Source organism: Microtus oregoni, unplaced genomic scaffold, assembly GCF_018167655.1.
Source record: "Microtus oregoni isolate MIOR12 unplaced genomic scaffold, Mior012 000074F_ref0000038, whole genome shotgun sequence".
In the NCBI taxonomy this organism is placed as follows: domain Eukaryota; kingdom Metazoa; phylum Chordata; class Mammalia; order Rodentia; family Cricetidae; genus Microtus; species Microtus oregoni.
In genome coordinates, this window is record NW_024544004.1 from 4,240,407 (window position 1) to 4,261,356 (window position 20,950).

The window sequence follows — 20,950 nt, forward strand, 5'->3', positions numbered from 1 at the left end:
CCCTCAAATGTGTCCTTAATAAACCCCAACCAGAAACAGCTGCATTTTGATTGAGGTTAAAATTAAGAATCAATCACATGTGCACTTTCTAAGTCCAGTTTAATCTACAACAGTCATCACCTTCTCTTTGTTTTTTAAACCACATTTATTTGCTAAAGAAACTGGATTATTTCTCCCATATATTTTCTCCACAATCTGGGTTTGATTGATTTCAGGATAAATGAATAGCCAATGAGACAAAGTTCTCACTTGTAAGAGAAGAACAGCTTGGAAATTCAGGAGAGGAACTCAAGAGATTCTCAGTAGTTAAGAGAACGTAGTCCTTTTGCAGAAGACCTGAGTTTGTTTCTCAGTACCAATGTCAGATGGCTCATAACTCGCTGGCAACTCCACATTGAGATGCCCTCTCTGGTTTCTTTGAGTATTTGCACCCTTGAATACCTATCTACACATATATACAGTCACATAAACACAGTTATAGTTTAAAAATATTTATCTTTGGTATTTTAATTATATGTGTGAGAAAGAGAGAGACAATGAAGAAGAAGAAGAAGAAGAAGAAGAAGAAGAAGAAGAAGAAGAAGAAGAAGAAGAAGAAATGTGTGTGTGTGTGTGTGTGTGTGTGTGTGTGTGTGCAGATGCTCTTGGAGGCCCGAGGCCTTAGATTCCCTGGAGCTAGAGTTGTAGGTGGCTTTGAGCCATCCAACATGGATCCTGGGAACTGAATTCAGGCCCTCTGCAAGAGCAAACAGTATGTGCTCTTAAACACTGAGATGTCTCTCCATCCCACAGACACGTAACTAAAAATAAAAATAAATCAAGAGAAAAAAGGGTTAGATTGCTACTACTTAAATCTCCATAGAGTCAGTGGATTTAGGGAACTATCATCAATAGTTACTAAAATGATCAGGTGAATGTGTGGGAAATTCATGGAATGAGGCCTCTGGAAATCAACTATCAATGGTGGCCTTGCTAAAAATGGAAAAAGTAGATATTGTATGCCTCTTGATACCAGTCAGTAGTTAACACACCATCACCAAATACATGTGCCCAAAACACGAAACAAAACATAAATCCTTTAAAGCAAGTACAGTGTCTACCGTTAGTGCCAGTTTATAGAAAAACAAGGGAGACAGAGGAAGATGGTAACAGCTTGCCTTGCACACTTAATATTCAATGACACTGGTCCTAGAAACACTGTCAATAATGGAATGCTTTCCAAATGTAAGAAGTCACTTGCACACTTATTACACTTATTATTGCTTTCTTTTGCCAAGGTGGCAGCCTGTTCGAAACTGAAGTGTTTAAGCACTGCTTGGTATCTGAGTGCAGCTCACATTGGCTTTAGTTCTATCCTGTTTGTACCAAATTACGTGAGTGAATTTTCACACATCTGAATTAACCTCCTCCCCAAAACAATGCAGAACTGCAGTTTTCATAGTCATGAACCAGTTTGAAGCATGTGTCTAGAGATAGCAGGAATGATTTTGTTCTGAGATCTGTATGAAACCTAATGAACCTGACAACAAAGTTCATGTATTGGTGGCTACCAATGTTCTAGAACTTCCGTGTATGCGTTGGCTGTTTTGATAGGTTTAAATTTCTAGGGGCCCATGAAACGGTTCAGCAGGTGAAAAAGCCCTTTCCAACAGGTCTGCGATGTGGTAGATTCAGTCCCTGGAACCCACATGCTGGAAGGAGGGGAACTTTCCCTGCAAGTTGTCTTCTGACTTCCACATGTACACATGATGTACACTAATCAATTACATGTAAAAGATTTAATTGTTTAATTAGTTGTTTAATTGATTATTTACTTGTCGTTGTGGCTATTTGGTTTAGTTCACTTGAACTTTGGTAGTTTCTGTGGCAGATACTGGTTCACGGTGGCACATGAGGAGAGGCTCTCTTCTCTTGAACCATGGCCCATCAGGACCATTTGAACACTGCTGTTCTTCATTTTGAGTAGTTGGCATGCCGGTTTGACCTGGGTTGTGTAAGAAACAGCCTCGTCTTTGACCTCGAGCATGGGCCCACTTTACAGTTAGCAGAGCATATGATGCCTCTGGATGGAGAAAAACGCACTCCTTTCAATGATATGCAGATGATTGGCCCACGTATTGGTCTTTGGAAAAGTTCTCCCGTGTCAAGATGGTAGAGACTTGTAGATTTCAATGGGAGATAAAATTATAAGAAACAACAGAAAACCATATTCTAAAATACTGCCTCAGAGCCTGTGCGTATGCTTGTCTTAAGCCTGTGATAGGAAGAGTAAGAATTTCAGGAACCATGGAAAGTGGGATGTGTGATCTTGAAAGACTATGTGGAGGGTCAGGGTTGTTCTAGTGTAAGACAACTCAAATTCATTATGACTCAATGACCTGCATTTTTCTGGCTTTCGGCAAAATTCATGATGCCAACCTGAGAAATTCTCTTAGAAATGTAATTTCTCTAATGTTTTGTTTTTCCTTTCCTATATCGTAATTTTCAGATATTTCTTTTTGTATTATTACTTTCTCCCCTAAAACACTTTATTGTAATTGGCATGCCAATTATAATTGGACAAAAATCACATTTTCAGTTCAATGTATCTGATTTTCTAAAATCATACTTTTTTTTAATGTAGCCAAGGCTATCCTGTAACTAACTCTGTAGCCCAGACTGATCTGAGCTGCCAGTCCATGTACCTCTCCAGTGCTTGGATGAACATTTTCTTCTCTTTTGAAACTGAAAACTTCATATTGTAAATGCAAGGACTTTCAAACCCAGAGCAATACCGTCTACTTGTGGGGGTTTCTTGAGAAAGACTTTGCCTCAGGAGTTTGTGTGTTTCTAATGAGATTTAGTTGCTGGCCTTATTCAATCTGTTGGTATATTTAAAATGTTCCCAAGAAACTGTAACAATCTGAAGGTTTATGAAAGGTCGGACAACCTCACTTGAATTATCCAAACTTTTACCTTCTGTGGGTTTAACTTCATTTTGTGAGAAGAACCTTTGACTTTCTTGATATTATCTGTGTAGTTTCCTTTCCTCTGAACCTGGCACTCACAAGAGTTGCTGAGGGATCCAAATTTAATTGAAAGCCGAAGCATCTTCATAAAAATATTTTGCTTTGTGGGTTCTGGCTTACTTCATTTTTGGAAGAAACAATGGCAGGTTAGGAATCACAGGAGGATAAAGCCAGAATGGCTTGTGATTTGGTTGTTTTAGGCCAATTAGCAATGTACACAGGCTACAAGAATGTCTTGAATACATTTTACTCAAAAATACAATACGTGTATTTCCTCAAATTTTATAATGGAACCACTATAACTTGACCTTTTATAGACTTTGCTGCATGTAAAGGGGATTTTGATGGAGAACTATAATTTTATATAGATTTTATGTATGAAAAGGGGATAAAATACTTGATTAAAGTTGTCTGATTATTATTTGTGCTTCTATCACTTATTCTTAAATTTTCAGAGAAGTTTCTAACAGCCACAAAGATTTCTGCAGAATGTCAGTTCATTCTTTGTGAGTACAAAGAAACGTTATTTCTGAGGTGGGCTATAGAAAGCCTAATGCATCAGCTCCAGCCAGATGGGCATTTGCAAAGCACTTCGGTGATGTGGGTAGTGGATCTGGGAACAGAAGGCAATTTGACTCTGAGCTCTGTTCAGCCACACGAGCTTGGGAAAAATCATAAATTCTCTGGCTTTGGTCAGATAATCTCTAATATCTATTCCAACTCAAATAGCCTTGCACTGTTGAGTGTTGGCAAAACCTCAGCGATCGATAGCACAAATCCGCAAGTCAGGGGACAGGTCTCTGATATGTTAGGTCTCTCAAAGTGCCTATTTGCATGCAGTTCTGAATGGAGTGAAGGGATTCTTGTGACGGCGACACATGTTCAAAATATGGCTGGGCTGCCAGGGAGCCCATGACTCTTGTTAACATGCTACACAACCATTTCAAATGTCCATGCCATGCTTTCTCTGTTTGTCTGTCTTATTATTTTTTCTTTCTCTTTTTGTTTTAACAGCTGGACCAAGCAACACTCTCCCTGGCTGTGAGGGAAGACTTCCTTGATAACAGTACAGAGGCCAAATCTGTGAGTTTTACTCATATTTAGCTACATGTCTTGCCTGGAGGTTGTTTGGGTCATCAATTACTATAAGATGTCAGCTTCTGTCCTGGAAACCATCACCATAACTTCACTGAACACATTCCCAGTGTAGCAAGGCAGAGAGTGTTTGTTTAGGCCGGTGGTTCTCAACCTGAGGGTCTCGACTCTATTGGGGATTGCATATCAACTCTTGTCAATTAGATGTTTACATTACAATTCATAACAGCAAAATTACAGTAATGAGCTAGGAAGGAAATAATTTTATGTTTGGGGTCACTACAACCTGAGGAACTGTATTACAACGTCACAGCATTAGGAAGGTTGAGAATCACTGGTTTTCAACACATAGTTCTACTTCCTGTCTTGTAGAAGCAGGAACATCAAGGTTGTGTAAGTTCCCTGTTCAGTGACCCCATCACCTTGATGAGATAGCATACCCAAATGAAATAACCAAGATACGAGTTTGCAGCCAATCCTCAGATGAGCAAATTCATGAACAACCATTCACTATAATTTTCCAAGCTGGAGGACACTCGAAACTGTATTGGCTTACAAAAATCACCCTGGAAATTTCATATATGGATCCAGTCATGGTGATTTTGATTTAGCAGACAAGATGGGATCTGGGACTCTATTTTTAGCATGTGCTCTGGGTTAATGATGATTAATGATGGGTAATGAGAAACAAAAAGGATGTATCAGGTTAGAGTTTTAGACTCAGCTTGGAAACGGGAGTTTCCTGGACACTGGACAGGGCTAGGTCATTTTAATAATTTGAATTCACTTTGGACATTTTGTCCTCCAAACAAGCCTCATGGCCAGGTCTCCTGGGCCTATGCTGTAGCCTCTATATGTGGAAGGCTCTGCAGACTAGCCACACACTTAGGCCTCTGCCAGTCAGTGGACACTCATCTAAGGGGGCTTCCAAGTGTTCCTTCTTGAGTCAACCTTGCCAGACTAGGGAATCTGTCATCTTAGCAAGCAGACTCAAGATCATATCCTTTCCCTATAAGTAGTTAACCAAGTCCAAATGATGCCACCTTTGCAAGTAATTCTTCCTCCAGAAGGTCCCTCCTTCCTAGCCCTACTGTCCTAGATCACATTTCTGTCCATTCTTGCCTTAACTACAGCCATTCATACTTAGTTGTGACCACCTTCACCTCAATAGCCGTTTAGCACCACGTGGAAAATTTTGCTTCCACACCACCACTCCCAGTATATCTTGTTCTCAATATAGAGCCTGGGCTGGAGAGATGGCTTAGCTGTTAAAGGCTAGGTTCACATCCAAAAATACATAAGAGTATATCTCACTCTCAAGATAGACTCTAAATTCCTTTGAAGAAGTTTAAGGCCTCTTCATTGCCTGTTTTCAGCCTATCTCTCCTAACTTGCCTGTTTTTGTTCTTCCTTCAAGAGAAGGACCTATCTCGTACTGTTCCCAAACCCCGTGTCTCTCAAGTAGTATATCTCCAGGTTTTCTGGGTTGGAATCTTCCAGTTCTTCAGCTTCCATGCATGCAGTAGTCTATTAAGAAACATTTTATGTGTTCTTCATCACTAGGGCACAGACTGAGAAACAGTCTCAAGCATCATTTAGGTTTTCATTTGTATGCCTTTTCCCCGTCGTACAACCTGCTGAGCAAGCCACCTTGAACGTGTACTGAGTCGTTGAACACGTTTTAGTAGACTTGGGAAGGGCAAACCATTCTTTCCAATTAATACTATTAGCCAGACTTGCTGACTGAATTTCATTCAATTTATTAAAAGGCTGGCTATCTACCAAGAAACATACAGGTCTTAAGGTGAGTCCCGCAGTAAGAATAGCTTGCAGGGTCATAGTTACCTTGGAGATGAAATTCTGTATTTGCTAAGTTGTTGGTTTCTCATCATCCTTTTTCCTGTTCCCCCTGAGATAGGGAGGACAACTCTAGGGAAGCCGAAACTGAAAAGACACAGGACTCCAACCACCATAATCATCCTTTATTTCTTAGTGGGAAGCTGGGTAAATGGAGCTGGATGGGAATAAATTGCACTTTGTGTTAGTGTTCATGGGTCAGGTCCTCTGCTTTTAGACTCACTTCGTTCCCATTCCTCTACTAAAGCATCGCTTGCCTGGGAAGGAGACACCCGACCTTTACATTTCTATTCTGGACTCATTTGGAGATGTTTCTTTTATCCATAATATCACCAGTTGCCAGAAAGCTAGTTTGCTTGCTGTTTGATGCCTGGGCAACTCTATCTGTCACAGAAATAGTACCTGTGCACTCATCACTTATTTTTTCTCTCAGAGTGGCAGGTAGGTGACTGTCATTGCATAATACTGGTATCATACTCCGATACAGAGTGAACATGAAGGAAGCTTATTGCCACCTACTGTTTCGGCGCTTCCATATCTCTGAAACGTACTTCCTAGTAGGCTGTTGTCATGGCCACTTGCTTCTTTATCTCTTACAGTATCGGGATGCCCTTTATAAGTTCATGGTGGACACTGCGGTGCTTTTAGGAGCTAATAGCTCTCGAGCTGAACATGACATGAAGTCAGTGCTTAGACTGGAAATTAAGATAGCTGAGGTAAGTCTTAACTACAAACCTTTTCTTTTTTGTTGCCGTTCCCGTTTTCTTTCCCGTATTTTGTAAACACTACATGCTGAATGAAAATATAAATTGCAACCAAATGGTAACCTTCTGTGTCACTGCCTTCTGGGTCCAAGGTAGAAATTGCATCCTCTTTGGGAAGAAAAAAAAACTATTGGAATTAAGAGCTCCTCATTTCTTCTATTTCTCTGGGTTAAGCCCAGTCAATATCTATGTGCTACTTTACTGTGATTAAAGTATGCCAGCAAGGAAACCTGTTTTCTCAGAGAAATTCTTTTTTTTTTAAAATTTATTTATTTAAGATTTCTGTCTCTTCCCCGCCACCGCCTCCAATTTTCCCTCCCCCTCCCCCAATCAAGTCCCTGTCCCTCATCAGCCCAAAGAGCAATCAGGGTTCCCTGCACTGTGGGAAGTCCAAGGAACCCCCACCTCCATCCAAGTCTAGAAAGGTGAGCATCCAAACTGCCTAGGCTCCCACAAAGCCAGTACATGCCGTAGGATCAAAACCCCCTTGCCATTGTTCTTGAGTTCTCAGTAGTCCTCATTGTCTGCTATGTTCAGCGAGTCCGGTTTTATCCCATGCTTTTTCAGACCCAGGCCAGCTGGCCTTGGTGAGTTCCTGATAGAACATCCCCATTGTCTCAGTGTATGGGTGCACCCCTCGCGGTCCCAAGTTCCTTGCTCGTGCTCTCTCTCCTTCTGCTCCTGATTTGGACCTTGAGATTTCTGTCCGGTGCTCCCATGTGGGTCTCAGAGAAATTCTTATATGGCTCAAATACAAGACAGATGTTCAATAGATACTCATCTCATTGAAAGTTGGGTTTCTCTCTTCCTCCCTCCCTCCCTTCCTCCCTCCCTCCCTTCCTCCCTCCCTCCCTTCCTCCCTCCCTCCCTCCCTCCCTCCCTCTCTCCCTCCCTCCCTTCCTCCCTCCCTCCCCCTCCCTCACTCCCCCTCCCTCCCTTCCTCCTTCTCTCTTTCTTTTCTTTTCTTTTCTTTTCTTTTCTTTACTTTTCTTTCTGGAACTGGGAGTTGAATGCAGGGCTTCACATATGCTAAGTATGCTACCACCCCCAGTCCTGGAAGGTAATTTTTAACCCAGCCCGCATTTTTGTATTATACCTACTCTGTGTGACTGATAAAATTTGATCTTAGAAAAGATTATCTATCAATATTGAATGTGAAGTTTGATGCAGAAACTTAAAACTGTAAAACTGCCTTGCTGGTGCTCTATTGCATTACCGTGCTTTAGTTTTACATTCCTCCCGTTTTTTAAGACAAAAATCTCACTGGGTAGCTACAGCTGTCCTGGAACTTTCCAGGTAGAAAAGGCTCGAGATCTACTTGCCTCTGCATCCTGGAGTGTTGGAATTAAAGATGTGTGCCACCATGCCCATACATTGTTCTCTCTCTCTCTCTCTCTCTCTCTCTCTCTCTTTCTCCTTTAATCATTTAATGATAGTGACCTATACTATATTCTGAATAAAATCACCTTAAATTCTTTCTGGCTCATGTTAGAGACGGAAAGGGTTTCTAGAAGAAACAGTGTGTAAAATCCCTAAATGTTCTTACATCCAGAGATAGTAAATACAGTGACATTTGCTTATGGGAGAACTCAGTGATCATTTATTATAGAAGTCAATAAAAATTCTGAGGTCCAGGTGTTTATTGGCTTTGTGTTTGTAAACTGGTGGTGGTATGTTGAGATATGGAGTTAGGATGAAGGGTAGGGTTGGAGGAATTAGGTCTCTCCTTACAGTGATGATGTTCACATATATCTTTTTCCAAATCCCTACTCACAATAGAAAGTTCCTTTCTAGGGGCTAGGTGGATGACTCAGTAGGCAAAACACACTTACCGGATAAGCATGAGGACCAGAATGCATGTAAGGCCAGGCGTAGTGGTACCTATCTATCTCTTATATTAGTGCTTCTACTTTGAGATGGAAGGTGAAAACAAGAGAATTCTGGGAAGCTCGTGAACCAGCTAGCTGGGTATACATAGTGCAGTGGTAGAAAAAAGAGACCCACCCTGCCTCAAACAAAGTAAGTAAGGACCCAAAGTTATCCTCTCATTTACTTACATGCACGGTGGCATATGTGTGCCCTTCTAGTTCATTTATGAAAACTCTTCTGTCAAGCCTGTACTTACTGTAGGGCATATAATACTGTCCTTAAGATTTTCCCCTTTGCGTCTTCCTGCTTCACTCTGTATTTAAACATATCCTTCCTTCCTTCCTTTCTTTCTTTCTTTCTTTCTTTCTTCCTTCCCATTTAAAAATTTACACTTCCTACCCTCCTCCCATTCCCCTCCTGCTCCCCCACTCACCCTCCTCTTTAAACATATTATTAATGAACCCCAACTTCACTTTTAAAAGTTCACTACTGCATGTCCCTCGAATGTTGTGAAGATTGTTGCAGATGTGCCTATAAGCTATGTCTACACACTGTCTGAATTCCATTCCCAAGCAAATAGGGGCCCCAGTATGCTAATTTGAGCTGAAGGTGGGATCAATAGCATGAAAGGGTTTTGCCTTGAGCCAGAGAGTTAGACCAAAAAGAAATCTATAAACAGCTGGACAGAGGCAAGACAGAGTTGTTGTGAGGGTGAATGAAGTGGCAAATCCACTGTGTGGAGGGGATCAGCTGCGAGAGAGCTGGAAACAGTTTTGAGGCCAAAAGGTTTCAACCTGGAGCTAGGATTCTGAGTCCAGAAAGGAGGAGGATGGGAGAGATATATAAAAATCCTCCAAGGAAATGGTTTAGAATTCACAGACAGAAAGGAAACTGTAAGGGGCTTATCATCTCTCCAGTGGAGAGTGGGGAGACATTAAGACCCCGAAGGACTTAGAAGAGAGGGACAATTGCCTGCCATTCATCTTCTGTGATTTTGTCTTGAAATATCTGTGGTGCATGGAGTTTTTGCCTGGTCAGAAGGTTTCTCTCATTTTCTTAGTCTTCAGGTGACTCGTCACGTCTAAAACTACTGAGATACACAGATTTTGGGAGTCTCTGAGGCTGAGAAGGAAAAAAAAATACCTCATCAAATCCAAATAAATAAAGATAGCTACAAAATAGGCAGCCACCCAATCCCTGTCTGAGAGACTGATCAAGGAGAGAGAGGACTTGTTCATGGAGTCGTCCTGGCGATTAGAACGAAGTAGAGGTCAATTGAAAAGGCTTCTAGAGAACAGAAACCTCAGGCCGAGTTTTCAATCAGTCTTAGCCATGGAGATGGTGATAGTGGGCAGGAGGTGTGAGGACAGGAGAGCTGGGTGAGGCAGAAGATGGCTAGAAGGGTGCAAGGGAGTAGAAAGATAGAAAAGTCAAGTGATAATGTGGGGAAGGGAGCTATGGCTGGTCAATGGAAGGGATTAAGATGACTTGAGGAAGAGTCATTTTTGCAGGTCTTAGATTTATATGGTAGAGGCTAGAAGTTTGTGAGTTGTCTGCTTAGGTGGCGACCAAATTCATACCACCAGCAGTGGGAAATCTGAAGGTCAAAAAAATAAGAAAACTGATCCTGGGTACCAATGATATGCACATTGCTTCCTTTTTGTCATTGACCATTGTCCCCTAGAGGTGAATGAGCTGAGATCATTATCAGGATACCTTAGGTAAACATGGAATGTTGACCATAATTGTGCAACTTCAGCTTGGTGGTCAAAACTGAGCCAGCAATGGACTTGGCCCATCCACATGGTAAAGGAGAAGGGCATTATGGGAACTTCTTTTTGTACTGGTGACAATATTTCCTACTGAAGAGGATATCTAAATTTCTTTTTATTTTCTTAATCCTGTCTAAAATTCTGGCATTTTTTTTTTATTTCTCCCCACAGCTGGGCATCACACCAAATTCTTGAAAAAGCTGATAATAATATACAGATGTTTTGGCACATGCGAGAAGCAGTCATGCAATAATAAATGATTTATTTGAAAAACTAACCTAAATCTCTTTTTGACAGATAATGATTCCACATGAAAACCGAACCAGTGAGGCTATGTATAACAAAATGAACATCTCAGAACTCAGTGCAATGATTCCCCAGGTTGGTGAAAACTCTCTGAAAAAAAACAACTCTGTTGCCTGATACTTTACAAGGGATTATGTTTCATCTGTGTATAAAAGTTAGCCTTGTAAATATGAACTTTTACTATTTATCATTTTGATTATCTTTCTCTTTTACTATCATATAGAATATCCTTGTATGTACAGTGGGATTTCTTCAGTTGTATGCAGGGAATACTAATAGCTTTCTGATAGTGGTTAAGTTGGTAAGACCATTTTCTTTTTTTAAAAAAATTATTTATTAAAAATTTCCACCTCCTCCCCTCCATTTACCTCCCACTCACCCCCTCCCCATCCATCTCCAGTCCTAAGAGAGCAGTCAGGGTTCCCTGCCCTGTGGGAAGTCCAAGGTCCTCCCCCCTCCATCCAGGTCTAGGAAGGTGAGCATCCAGACAGACTAGGCTCCCACAAAGCCAATGCATGCAGTAGGATCAAAACCCAGTGCCATTGTCCTTGGCTTCTCAGTCAGCCCTCATTGTCAGCCACATTCAGAGAGTCCGGTTTGATAACAGCTCCTTCAGTCCAGGTCCAGCTGGTAAGGCCATTTTCTTACAACACAGCCATGGGCACTCTTTGGTGCTGGTTCAGCTGTTTAGCATTGCATAGACTTTATCTCTACATTTTACCCTCCTCGGGCTTTTTAGTTCATTTTGATGACACGGCCACAAAGTGACCACTGTAGCTCTTCCTCACTAGATCCAGGAGAAGGGGGAAGGGCCCACGGTCCCATCTGACTTGTTTATTTTTACCAAGGTAAACAGAAAAGCCCCCTTTTAGCGTATTCCTAGATGACTTGCTTTTAGTAGAATTGGGCCACGTGACCATCCCTGCTGTGGGGCAAGAGGTAGGGAAGTGGGAGCTAAACAAGTAAGTCACTGGCTTTCAGGTTCACTAGTGGAGGCAGACAAAGGAGGAAGAAGTCAGCAGATGGCCTTTAGTGATACAAAGCACAAAACTGTGTTTGTTTTAGAAACATGCAATGATGCTCTATAGAATGGAGGTGAGCTATTCTGTTGTGTTTCCCCCCTCCTGGAATCAGGGAGGTTGCACAGAGAAGAAGATCCAAGGTGTGCTAAGGCTTCTCCATCTGTGTTTAGGGGAAGGAGAGGGGAAAGTGAGAGGTAGGGGGAGAAGCCTGAAGGAGGGAGTGCAGAGAAGTAGAGGAGTGACCCAAGCCAACAGAAGAGCAGGGCTTGGAATGAGGTGGGACTGAGGGAATCAGATAGAGAGGAAACGGAGGGTGAGGAGGGCTGGGGCAGCTGAGGGAGTGCATCATATATTAAAGCACGAGAGTGTTTACTATCCAGAAGTCTGTGCTGCAGAACACAGGCGCCATTTGTGATGAAAGCCACAGGGCTAAGTGGCAATGATCTGACTTTGGCTTCTGGATAAGCAAATGATGCGCAGTTTTATCTTTAATGATTTGGATGGAGTGGATTATGCTCAGCCTACTCTATCTGAATGCCGTTTTCTCTTACTTGCTGCCTTACCATAGGTTTCGTTTGTTTTCTCTCTCCTCAGTTTGACTGGCTGGGCTATATCAAGAAGGTCATTGATACCAGACTCTACCCACACTTGAAAGACATCGGTCCCTCGGAGAATGTGGTGGTCCGCGTCCCACAATACTTTAAAGATTTATTTAGGATATTAGGTTCTGAGAGGAAGAAGTAAGAACTTTCATGTGCATTTTACTGTGGCCTTTGTTTTTGCTATAAATTAGAAGGGCTTCCATTTTTCATGTGCTTGGAAAATTGCTTTTAAAGAAAGTTACAGCTAAACAGTGAGGGAAAATTGCAGCGCCCTTTTTGCTGAGTTGGCCTACATCATTGTCCGGGGTAATTCGCTTGCTGAGATGACAACAAATACCCAATGTTTTATGCCCCTAATTTACCCCCATGTTTTTTTTATTTCTCCATGCTGTTTCCTCAGAGAACCTAGGTTGTTTATTAGTTTTAAGAACTAGTTAGTAATGATGTTATTTCCTGAGATTTCTACATAAATACTTTCCCCCCAGTTCATTTTTGGCCTTCTGCAGCATTATTTTTTCCTTTCTGGTCTATTTTTTTTTTTCAGTCAGCAAGTTGTTTGCTGGCAACAGACCAAATTACCTGTGTTGAAAAGACAAGACTGCTTTGAGAGCTGGAGGAAAATTAAATGGATAAAACAACTTTAGAAAAGATGACGTGTTTCTTCTTTGAAAGAATGTTTAGGGTTTGGAGCTTTGCTAGCGTAGGACTACAGTGAAAAAAAAAAGTCCTAAAAATGCTCATGTGTTTTATGTTCATTAAGCCATTTAGATTTGATACAGAAAATGAAAGGTGAACAAATTTATAAAAACAATCCACTAAAGCTAATTGCTGTGCTGTGGTAAAAACAAAAATATGTTATTATTCAGGTTCTGTCCTGATTTCCAGGCATTAAGTTTCTTTTCAAAGGCACCTAATGAAGCCCTAGTAATAAAATATAGCATCTAATTTCCACTTCTACCCCAGAGAAACATCTAGATTGCCACAAAAAGCTGCAGCTGTTTAAGGTCTCTTCCATGTTCATTGACACATATAGAAAAAAAACCCACAGAAGAAACAACAAATTCACCTCGAGAGAAGTAGTGATCCTTTAGAAATTCGCTAAGTGAAAATAGAATTTGACAGTGGGTAAGCGTATATGATGCTAAGCTATTTATTACTGCACACGACGGGTGACACTTGCCACATCTCCGTAGGCCTGTTGAAAATACAGACACCAAACTCCACCTCCTCCACAGAGTGTGGTGTAGTAGGTCTGCAGGGGTCATGAATCTTTATTTTCTTTTCTTTCATAAAATATTGATTTATTTTTGTAGTTTGATTGTTTTATTGGCATGTATATATAAATGTGTACCATGTGGGTGCCTGGTACCTATGGATATTAGAGGTGGGCATTGGATCTCCATGGAATTAGATTCATAGACAGTTGTGAACTGACACTGGGAACCAAACTTGGACCCTCTGCAAAAGCAACTAGTGCTTTTGACAACTGAGCCATCTCTCTAGCCCCAGGAATCTGGATTTTAAACAGGTATCCCAGGATAGTTTCTCTTTTTTGGGATTTTGGGATTGTGTACCTGGAAAAGCAGCTTTAGATGAAGTATGTGACGAGCTGGCCTGAAAACTATAGATTCCTGACCTCTTAAGTGTAGACAGTGATAGGTGGCAAGAAAAATCTTTGGTTGTTGAAAGGATTCTCACTCAGAAGGAAAGTTTTAGTTCCAGAGGCAGCTGTGTGTCTGTGTTGGATGATGAAGTAGCAACATGCTATTGAGCCATCTCATAATGTGAGACACAATGATGGTGCAATTCAATCAGCCCCTCTTCAATGTGGATGGAGTACTCGATGTTTAAAGCCAGATTTTAAGACGATTATTCTCAATTACAGGACTATTATGATAGTCTTCCAAATACTTTAGATGTTATTTCAAAGTAAGAAGGAGACTGTCGTCCATATGTAATTTACACCCTCTGTGGAGTGGTGGATGATTTTGATTCACACGATGATGCATCTTTGCAAATGGTAACTATTTTATTTTTCACCCATTCCTGGACTTAGACAAACAATTGACTTATTTTTTCTAATATTTTTTCATGAAGAAAACTACCACTTAAAATGAAAATGAGCAATAAGCACCTATGTATTTATGAACCTAACATCAATACCCTCAACTTTGTGCTATTTTTTTATCAAATTTAAACCTTTCCTTTTTGGAGGCTAAAATATTTTATAGCATAGCTAAAACGTATCTTTTCACTGTGAATATTTCATTGTCTGAGCTAATATAAAAGACTCTTACAAGGGGCTGGAGAGGTGGCTCAGTGGTTGAGAGCACTGACTGCTCTTCCAGAGGACCTGGGTTCAGTTCCCAGCACCCACGTGGCAGCTCACAACTGTCTGAAGATCCAGTTGCAGGGAATCTGACACCTTCACACCAATGTATATAAAATAAAGTTAAATAGACCATAAAAAAGACTCTTACAATAACAAGACTCTTACCAAAACCATACTTAACATCTAATATACAGTTAGTTTTCAATTTTTCTGATTATATAAAACATTTTCTTTTGTGCTGGTGAGGGTAGAATCCAGGGCCTCATGCATGATATGCAAGTGTTCTACAATCAAGCTATACCCTTCAGTCCCTCAAATGTGTCCTTAATAAACCCCAACCAGAAACAGCTGCATTTTGATTGAGGTTAAAATTAAGAATCAATCACATGTGCACTTTCTAAGTCCAGTTTAATCTACAACAGTCATCACCTTCTCTTTGTTTTTTAAACCACATTTATTTGCTAAAGAAACTGGATTATTTCTCCCATATATTTTCTCCACAATCTGGGTTTGATTGATTTCAGGATAAATGAATAGCCAATGAGACAAAGTTCTCACTTGTAAGAGAAGAACAGCTTGGAAATTCAGGAGAGGAACTCAAGAGATTCTCAGTAGTTAAGAGAACGTAGTCCTTTTGCAGAAGACCTGAGTTTGTTTCTCAGTACCAATGTCAGATGGCTCATAACTCGCTGGCAACTCCACATTGAGATGCCCTCTCTGGTTTCTTTGAGTATTTGCACCCTTGAATACCTATCTACACATATATACAGTCACATAAACACAGTTATAGTTTAAAAATATTTATCTTTGGTATTTTAATTATATGTGTGAGAAAGAGAGAGACAATGAAGAAGAAGAAGAAGAAGAAGAAGAAGAAGAAGAAGAAGAAGAAGAAGAAGAAGAAGAAATGTGTGTGTGTGTGTGTGTGTGTGTGTGTGTGTGCAGATGCTCTTGGAGGCCCGAGGCCTTAGATTCCCTGGAGCTAGAGTTGTAGGTGGCTTTGAGCCATCCAACATGGATCCTGGGAACTGAATTCAGGCCCTCTGCAAGAGCAAACAGTATGTGCTCTTAAACACTGAGATGTCTCTCCATCCCACAGACACGTAACTAAAAATAAAAATAAATCAAGAGAAAAAAGGGTTAGATTGCTACTACTTAAATCTCCATAGAGTCAGTGGATTTAGGGAACTATCATCAATAGTTACTAAAATGATCAGGTGAATGTGTGGGAAATTCATGGAATGAGGCCTCTGGAAATCAACTATCAATGGTGGCCTTGCTAAAAATGGAAAAAGTAGATATTGTATGCCTCTTGATACCAGTCAGTAGTTAACACACCATCACCAAATACATGTGCCCAAAACACGAAACAAAACATAAATCCTTTAAAGCAAGTACAGTGTCTACCGTTAGTGCCAGTTTATAGAAAAACAAGGGAGACAGAGGAAGATGGTAACAGCTTGCCTTGCACACTTAATATTCAATGACACTGGTCCTAGAAACACTGTCAATAATGGAATGCTTTCCAAATGTAAGAAGTCACTTGCACACTTATTACACTTATTATTGCTTTCTTTTGCCAAGGTGGCAGCCTGTTCGAAACTGAAGTGTTTAAGCACTGCTTGGTATCTGAGTGCAGCTCACATTGGCTTTAGTTCTATCCTGTTTGTACCAAATTACGTGAGTGAATTTTCACACATCTGAATTAACCTCCTCCCCAAAACAATGCAGAACTGCAGTTTTCATAGTCATGAACCAGTTTGAAGCATGTGTCTAGAGATAGCAGGAATGATTTTGTTCTGAGATCTGTATGAAACCTAATGAACCTGACAACAAAGTTCATGTATTGGTGGCTACCAATGTTCTAGAACTTCCGTGTATGCGTTGGCTGTTTTGATAGGTTTAAATTTCTAGGGGCCCATGAAACGGTTCAGCAGGTGAAAAAGCCCTTTCCAACAGGTCTGCGATGTGGTAGATTCAGTCCCTGGAACCCACATGCTGGAAGGAGGGGAACTTTCCCTGCAAGTTGTCTTCTGACTTCCACATGTACACATGATGTACACTAATCAATTACATGTAAAAGATTTAATTGTTTAATTAGTTGTTTAATTGATTATTTACTTGTCGTTGTGGCTATTTGGTTTAGTTCACTTGAACTTTGGTAGTTTCTGTGGCAGATACTGGTTCACGGTGGCACATGAGGAGAGGCTCTCTTCTCTTGAACCATGGCCCATCAGGACCATTTGAACACTGCTGTTCTTCATTTTGAGTAGTTGGCATGCCGGTTTGACCTGGGTTGTGTAAGAAACAGCCTCGTCTTTGACCTCGAGCATGGGCCCACTTTACAGTTAGCAGAGCATATGATGCCTCTGGATGGAGAAAAACGCACTCCTTTCAATGATATGCAGATGATTGGCCCACGTATTGGTCTTTGGAAAAGTTCTCCCGTGTCAAGATGGTAGAGACTTGTAGATTTCAATGGGAGATAAAATTATAAGAAACAACAGAAAACCATATTCTAAAATACTGCCTCAGAGCCTGTGCGTATGCTTGTCTTAAGCCTGTGATAGGAAGAGTAAGAATTTCAGGAACCATGGAAAGTGGGATGTGTGATCTTGAAAGACTATGTGGAGGGTCAGGGTTGTTCTAGTGTAAGACAACTCAAATTCATTATGACTCAATGACCTGCATTTTTCTGGCTTTCGGCAAAATTCATGATGCCAACCTGAGAAATTCTCTTAGAAATGTAATTTCTCTAATGTTTTGTTTTTCCTTTCCTATATCGTAATTTTCAGATATTTCTTTTTGTATTATTACTTTCTCCCCTAAAACACTTTATTGTAATTGGCATGCCAATTATAATTGGACAAAAATCACATTTTCAGTTCAATGTATCTGATTTTCTAAAATCATACTTTTTTTTAATGTAGCCAAGGCTATCCTGTAACTAACTCTGTAGCCCAGACTGATCTGAGCTGCCAGTCCATGTACCTCTCCAGTGCTTGGATGAACATTTTCTTCTCTTTTGAAACTGAAAACTTCATATTGTAAATGCAAGGACTTTCAAACCCAGAGCAATACCGTCTACTTGTGGGGGTTTCTTGAGAAAGACTTTGCCTCAGGAGTTTGTGTGTTTCTAATGAGATTTAGTTGCTGGCCTTATTCAATCTGTTGGTATATTTAAAATGTTCCCAAGAAACTGTAACAATCTGAAGGTTTATGAAAGGTCGGACAACCTCACTTGAATTATCCAAACTTTTACCTTCTGTGGGTTTAACTTCATTTTGTGAGAAGAACCTTTGACTTTCTTGATATTATCTGTGTAGTTTCCTTTCCTCTGAACCTGGCACTCACAAGAGTTGCTGAGGGATCCAAATTTAATTGAAAGCCGAAGCATCTTCATAAAAATATTTTGCTTTGTGGGTTCTGGCTTACTTCATTTTTGGAAGAAACAATGGCAGGTTAGGAATCACAGGAGGATAAAGCCAGAATGGCTTGTGATTTGGTTGTTTTAGGCCAATTAGCAATGTACACAGGCTACAAGAATGTCTTGAATACATTTTACTCAAAAATACAATACGTGTATTTCCTCAAATTTTATAATGGAACCACTATAACTTGACCTTTTATAGACTTTGCTGCATGTAAAGGGGATTTTGATGGAGAACTATAATTTTATATAGATTTTATGTATGAAAAGGGGATAAAATACTTGATTAAAGTTGTCTGATTATTATTTGTGCTTCTATCACTTATTCTTAAATTTTCAGAGAAGTTTCTAACAGCCACAAAGATTTCTGCAGAATGTCAGTTCATTCTTTGTGAGTACAAAGAAACGTTATTTCTGAGGTGGGCTATAGAAAGCCTAATGCATCAGCTCCAGCCAGATGGGCATTTGCAAAGCACTTCGGTGATGTGGGTAGTGGATCTGGGAACAGAAGGCAATTTGACTCTGAGCTCTGTTCAGCCACACGAGCTTGGGAAAAATCATAAATTCTCTGGCTTTGGTCAGATAATCTCTAATATCTATTCCAACTCAAATAGCCTTGCACTGTTGAGTGTTGGCAAAACCTCAGCGATCGATAGCACAAATCCGCAAGTCAGGGGACAGGTCTCTGATATGTTAGGTCTCTCAAAGTGCCTATTTGCATGCAGTTCTGAATGGAGTGAAGGGATTCTTGTGACGGCGACACATGTTCAAAATATGGCTGGGCTGCCAGGGAGCCCATGACTCTTGTTAACATGCTACACAACCATTTCAAATGTCCATGCCATGCTTTCTCTGTTTGTCTGTCTTATTATTTTTTCTTTCTCTTTTTGTTTTAACAGCTGGACCAAGCAACACTCTCCCTGGCTGTGAGGGAAGACTTCCTTGATAACAGTACAGAGGCCAAATCTGTGAGTTTTACTCATATTTAGCTACATGTCTTGCCTGGAGGTTGTTTGGGTCATCAATTACTATAAGATGTCAGCTTCTGTCCTGGAAACCATCACCATAACTTCACTGAACACATTCCCAGTGTAGCAAGGCAGAGAGTGTTTGTTTAGGCCGGTGGTTCTCAACCTGAGGGTCTCGACTCTATTGGGGATTGCATATCAACTCTTGTCAATTAGATGTTTACATTACAATTCATAACAGCAAAATTACAGTAATGAGCTAGGAAGGAAATAATTTTATGTTTGGGGTCACTACAACCTGAGGAACTGTATTACAACGTCACAGCATTAGGAAGGTTGAGAATCACTGGTTTTCAACACATAGTTCTACTTCCTGTCTTGTAGAAGCAGGAACATCAAGGTTGTGTAAGTTCCCTGTTCAGTGACCCCATCACCTTGATGAGATAGCATACCCAAATGAAATAACCAAGATACGAGTTTGCAGCCAATCCTCAGATGAGCAAATTCATGAACAACCATTCACTATAATTTTCCAAGCTGGAGGACACTCGAAACTGTATTGGCTTACAAAAATCACCCTGGAAATTTCATATATGGATCCAGTCATGGTGATTTTGATTTAGCAGACAAGATGGGATCTGGGACTCTATTTTTAGCATGTGCTCTGGGTTAATGATGATTAATGATGGGTAATGAGAAACAAAAAGGATGTATCAGGTTAGAGTTTTAGACTCAGCTTGGAAACGGGAGTTTCCTGGACACTGGACAGGGCTAGGTCATTTTAATAATTTGAATTCACTTTGGACATTTTGTCCTCCAAACAAGCCTCATGGCCAGGTCTCCTGGGCCTATGCTGTAGCCTCTATATGTGGAAGGCTCTGCAGACTAGCCACACACTTAGGCCTCTGCCAGTCAGTGGACACTCATCTAAGGGGGCTTCCAAGTGTTCCTTCTTGAGTCAACCTTGCCAGACTAGGGAATCTGTCATCTTAGCAAGCAGACTCAAGATCATATCCTTTCCCTATAAGTAGTTAACCAAGTCCAAATGATGCCACCTTTGCAAGTAATTCTTCCTCCAGAAGGTCCCTCCTTCCTAGCCCTACTGTCCTAGATCACATTTCTGTCCATTCTTGCCTTAACTACAGCCATTCATACTTAGTTGTGACCACCTTCACCTCAATAGCCGTTTAGCACCACGTGGAAAATTTTGCTTCCACACCACCACTCCCAGTATATCTTGTTCTCAATATAGAGCCTGGGCTGGAGAGATGGCTTAGCTGTTAAAGGCTAGGTTCACATCCAAAAATACATAAGAGTATATCTCACTCTCAAGATAGACTCTAAATTCCTTTGAAGAAGTTTAAGGCCTCTTCATTGCCTGTTTTCAGCCTATCTCTCCTAACTTGCCTGTTTTTGTTCTTCCTTCAAGAGAAGGACCTATCTCGTACTGTTCCCAAACCCCGTGTCTCTCAAGTAGTATATCTCCAGGTTTTCTGGGTTGGAATCTTCCAGTTCTTCAGCTTCCATGCATGCAGTAGTCTATTAAGAAACATTTTATGTGTTCTTCATCACTAGGGCACAGACTGAGAAACAGTCTCAAGCATCATTTAGGTTTTCATTTGTATGCCTTTTCCCCGTCGTACAACCTGCTGAGCAAGCCACCTTGAACGTGTACTGAGTCGTTGAACACGTTTTAGTAGACTTGGGAAGGGCAAACCATTCTTTCCAATTAATACTATTAGCCAGACTTGCTGACTGAATTTCATTCAATTTATTAAAAGGCTGGCTATCTACCAAGAAACATACAGGTCTTAAGGTGAGTCCCGCAGTAAGAATAGCTTGCAGGGTCATAGTTACCTTGGAGATGAAATTCTGTATTTGCTAAGTTGTTGGTTTCTCATCATCCTTTTTCCTGTTCCCCCTGA

The 20,950-nt window shown here is 40.7% G+C and overlaps 1 protein-coding gene across 1 annotated transcript in view; it reads left to right on the top strand.

Moving 5' to 3' along the window:
- Positions 1-20,950, top strand: part of Phex (phosphate regulating endopeptidase homolog X-linked) — a 214,012-nt gene that overhangs the window by 45,576 nt on the left and 147,486 nt on the right. Inside the window, exons 6-9 of the mRNA XM_041642476.1 lie at positions 4,023-4,091; positions 6,560-6,676; positions 10,663-10,746; positions 12,288-12,433. Of these exons, the coding sequence (XP_041498410.1) occupies positions 4,023-4,091; positions 6,560-6,676; positions 10,663-10,746; positions 12,288-12,433 (416 nt within the window). The remainder of the gene's footprint in view (positions 1-4,022; positions 4,092-6,559; positions 6,677-10,662; positions 10,747-12,287; positions 12,434-20,950) is intronic.